Source organism: Oxyura jamaicensis, chromosome 2 (genome assembly GCF_011077185.1).
Source record: "Oxyura jamaicensis isolate SHBP4307 breed ruddy duck chromosome 2, BPBGC_Ojam_1.0, whole genome shotgun sequence".
NCBI classification, from domain to species: Eukaryota; Metazoa; Chordata; class Aves; order Anseriformes; family Anatidae; genus Oxyura; species Oxyura jamaicensis.
The window spans coordinates 79,864,449-79,868,192 of NC_048894.1; the positions used below are offsets into that span (position 1 = coordinate 79,864,449).

At 39.4% G+C, this 3,744-nt stretch overlaps 1 protein-coding gene across 1 annotated transcript in view; it reads left to right on the forward strand.

Moving 5' to 3' along the window:
- The window catches only part of LOC118161211 (ovalbumin-related protein Y-like), a 5,862-nt gene continuing 2,118 nt past the window's right edge, over positions 1-3,744 (forward strand). The window contains exons 1-2 of the mRNA XM_035316317.1: positions 1-168; positions 772-822. Coding sequence (XP_035172208.1) covers positions 1-168; positions 772-822 — 219 coding nt within the window. The remainder of the gene's footprint in view (positions 169-771; positions 823-3,744) is intronic.

The following is a 3,744-nucleotide window of genomic DNA, read 5'->3' on the forward strand; positions in this document are numbered from 1 at the left end:
ATGGGGTCCATCAGTGCAGCAAATGCAGAATTTTGTTTTGATGTATTCAATGAGCTGAAAGTTCATCATGTCAATGAGAATATCTTGTATTCTCCCCTGAGCATCATTGCAGCCTTGGCCATGGTCTATCTGGGAGCCAGAGGCAACACTGAGTATCAGATGGAAAAGGTAAGTTACATAAAACAGATACAAGTTCCTCATGATACTGTTCAGCACAGCAACAGATCACCCGTCAATGTCTTTGAGACCTCTCCAGCTGGGGGGCCAGCCTCAGTCACATTTGCCACTGGATTCAAACTTGGATAGAAGAATGGCAGTCAGCCATTCAGAGAAATCATGTCTGGATCAGGAATTAACTTTTCACTTACCATTGATTTTCACTGTGAAGGGCAAGAATGGCTTCCATTAAGGAGAAATCCTGGAGAATGGTTAAGGCAGATCTCTTCAGTTTATATTATCTCACAAACTAACCCCCTTCCAGATAGAATGGACAATTTGTAATACATAAAAAATGAAAGCAAGAGTCACAGTTATAGAGTACGGTATGTGCGTAGCTGGTTTGTAGACTGGAAAATAAATGATCTAAGCTGAAGATCATACTCACAAATTTTCGTAGTAGCACATGCAGTAAAAAATAATTATTTCAAGCTCATGTAAGACTCAGTGTTAGTCAGACCCAGTTATTCCAAGCCCATACCATAAACACGAATAGCAGTGACTCTCAGTGGACTTCGCATACTTCATTTTTTCTATTGTTACTTCCCATTGCAGGTTCTTCACTTTGACAGCATTGCAGGACTTGGAGGAAGTGTTCAGACCAAGGTACAGAAATCTAAGGTACATTTATTTCTCTCTCACATTTTTTTCTCCTGAGAATAGGAAATAAAACTGTTCTAGCTGTGCTTCAAATAGGTCAATCCCCTTCCCAAACCTTAGCTAGTTCTCTCAGTCCAAGATATGCAAGTGGAAAACTCAAATTTGCTCAAAAAATCCCTTCCCCCAAAATAAAACAAAACAAACAAACAAAGCAAGAAGCAAACAATTCCAGAAACAAATAAACAAACAAAAAGAAGGAAAAAAAATCATAAAAAGAAGGCAGGTTGCACATGTTGCACCAGAAAAAGTGATGGAACAGGGAAGAATGCAGGCTACCTTCCAGGATTAATAAGAGCTTGCACACCTTCAGGTGCTGCTGGGGGACAGCACATGAAACACCTGTGTGCTTTCCTCCATGTTCATTTGCTGCAGCTGCAAAGATAACACAAGCCATTCTCCTAGGCCTGACCCCATCCACTTTGGATCTCCAAGAAGAAGGTCGGACTTGGAAAGGACAAGAAGACTACATGACTATACTCTAAGACTATATTATAAGATACTTCCCGACACCCTTGTCACCTATCACTCTTCTATCTGCAGCTTCAGCACAAAGCTGCCATGAAAATGCAAGCAGAAGCAGGGAGCTAGACACTGTATGCAGGACAACTCACCAAATGTAATCAGACACCCGAATTTTTCTTCAATTATCACTTTGCTCCTCAGGCATGTGGTTTCAGATTCATCACTGAGTTTTTCTGCTTGCTATAACCTAGACTATCTCTAGATGCTATGAATTGTACATCATCAATTGCTTAAAAGAACATTCCTCTCATGGAGCTTTTAAACTCTAATACATTTGCCTGCAAATGTCCTAATACTGTGTTTTCATGTGTAAGTATAAGTAGCTGGCTTTCTACTGAAGCTAACACCTATATATATATATATGTATATATATATAATTTTTTTTTCTCTTTTCATCGACAACTTAGTGTGGCAAGTCTATGAACATCCACATACTATTCAAAGAACTTCTCTCTGATATCACTGCACCAAAAGCCAATTATTCGGTCCACCTTGCCAACAGACTCTATGCTGATAAGTCATGTCCAATCCTACCGGTAAGTTGTACTTCAGAATGATTTCTTTCTAAGCCTTGCATAAACCTGTAATCCAGGAGTACTGCCTGGAATAAGGGATCTGTTAATCCATCACTCCTCACTGGACTCCCCCAGATTTTTCCTTTGCCCATGAAAATAGACTGCATGGAAAGCAATTCCAGGGAAAAAGATGACCCTATTCAAAAATGAATGGAGTTAATAAAGAAAACTATTTGGGAATGTAATATTTCCCTCTCCCTGCCCACAAATTCCTTTCCTTTCCTTTCCTTTCCTTTCCTTTCCTTTCCTTTCCTTTCCTTTCCTTTCCTTTCCTTTCCTTTCCTTTCCTTTCCTTTCCTTTCCTTTCCTTTCCTTCCAATATTTCCCTGCAGGAAATAATTTGATTTCAGCATGTTTCTTCATTTGAAAACCCCACCTCAAAAACAACTTTTTGGAGTGTCTAAATCATTCATTTGGCATTTTCAAAATAAAGCATACAAATATTCTAAATCAAATAAATTTCTTACCTTTAAAAATAAGGAAAAATGCTTCAAAAGGAAGAGTGGACATAATGATAACAAAGCACTCTCCACTGGACCTGAAGCTGATTTTGGATCAGGCTTTCTTCAAGAAAATATTTCTGCATTTCTAGTACATACGTTTAATGGTCAAATAATAAAAATGTCAGATCTGAAAATATCATGCATCAGAATATTTTTTTTCTGGCCCAGTTTTAACTATTTTGTCCAGACAACAAGCAATGAGAACAATCTAACCATGGCATCACTATAAAAATTGAGTCTTTTTATCTGTATTTTATTTCACCATCATAGTCTTTTTACAAACTGACTGGTTTGGTGGCTACAACTGCTGTCTTTACAGATATACTTAAAATGTGTGAAGAAACTGTACAGAGTAGGTCTGGAAACAGTGAACTTCAAAAAAGCATCAGATCAAGCCAGACAGCTCATTAATTCCTGGGTGGAAAAACAGACAGAGGGTAAGGTCAGAGAAGAGTTTGAAATGTAATTTCTCATTACGACTGTACTTGAACAACTTCTGGAAAGACTAAACAGTAGAGGAGAAATGTCTTCCTTCCATCCCCATTAATGGATATTACCTGTGGAGAAGGATGACTATATTGCACCTGTGTGGCAGTGCATTTTAAATATATCTGGCAAAAGCAGAGGTACCTGGGCATGCACAGTTTCTGTGTCTGCAGAGTGTAACTCTTGCAAGATTATCTCCAGCTTCCCTAACATATTGGCGTCACTTTACAAGTGTGTGCTGGATGGGTAAAAAATGGGCTTGCATGGAAGAAAGTGATGCAGCCATTAAGGTGGTGGCAGAACAATGATTAAGGCATGTGCGTATATTTATCAGGGCTCAGATGAGAGGAAAAACAAGAGTGACACATGAGAAGGAAGCACAGTGGGATACAGATCTTCTGTCTCCCTACTTCCCTCTCCTGTTCCTTCTTATCTGTGCAGGTCTTTTTCCAAGCACTTCTTTGAGATATTCCTGGGATGTGTATGAATCCTCAAACCTTCCTGTCTTCTTGCAGAAATGTCTGACCAAGAGTTAGTTGTTCTGTATTAAATCATCCTCACGAATCTGAATTCCACACCCTGTCATTTGAAGACGAGAAAGTCAAGTCAAGTAACAGCATGTTAGTTGACCTCTAAAATGCAAGACTACACCTAGAAAAACAAAACCTCTCAAAGAAGCTCCCTCCAACCCCATGCCCTTCATTGCAGGCACTCATGAACACCAGAGGAGGTGTGTCTCAGCACTCTCTGCCTTGCTTCCTTCTTCCAGGACACATCCAAGA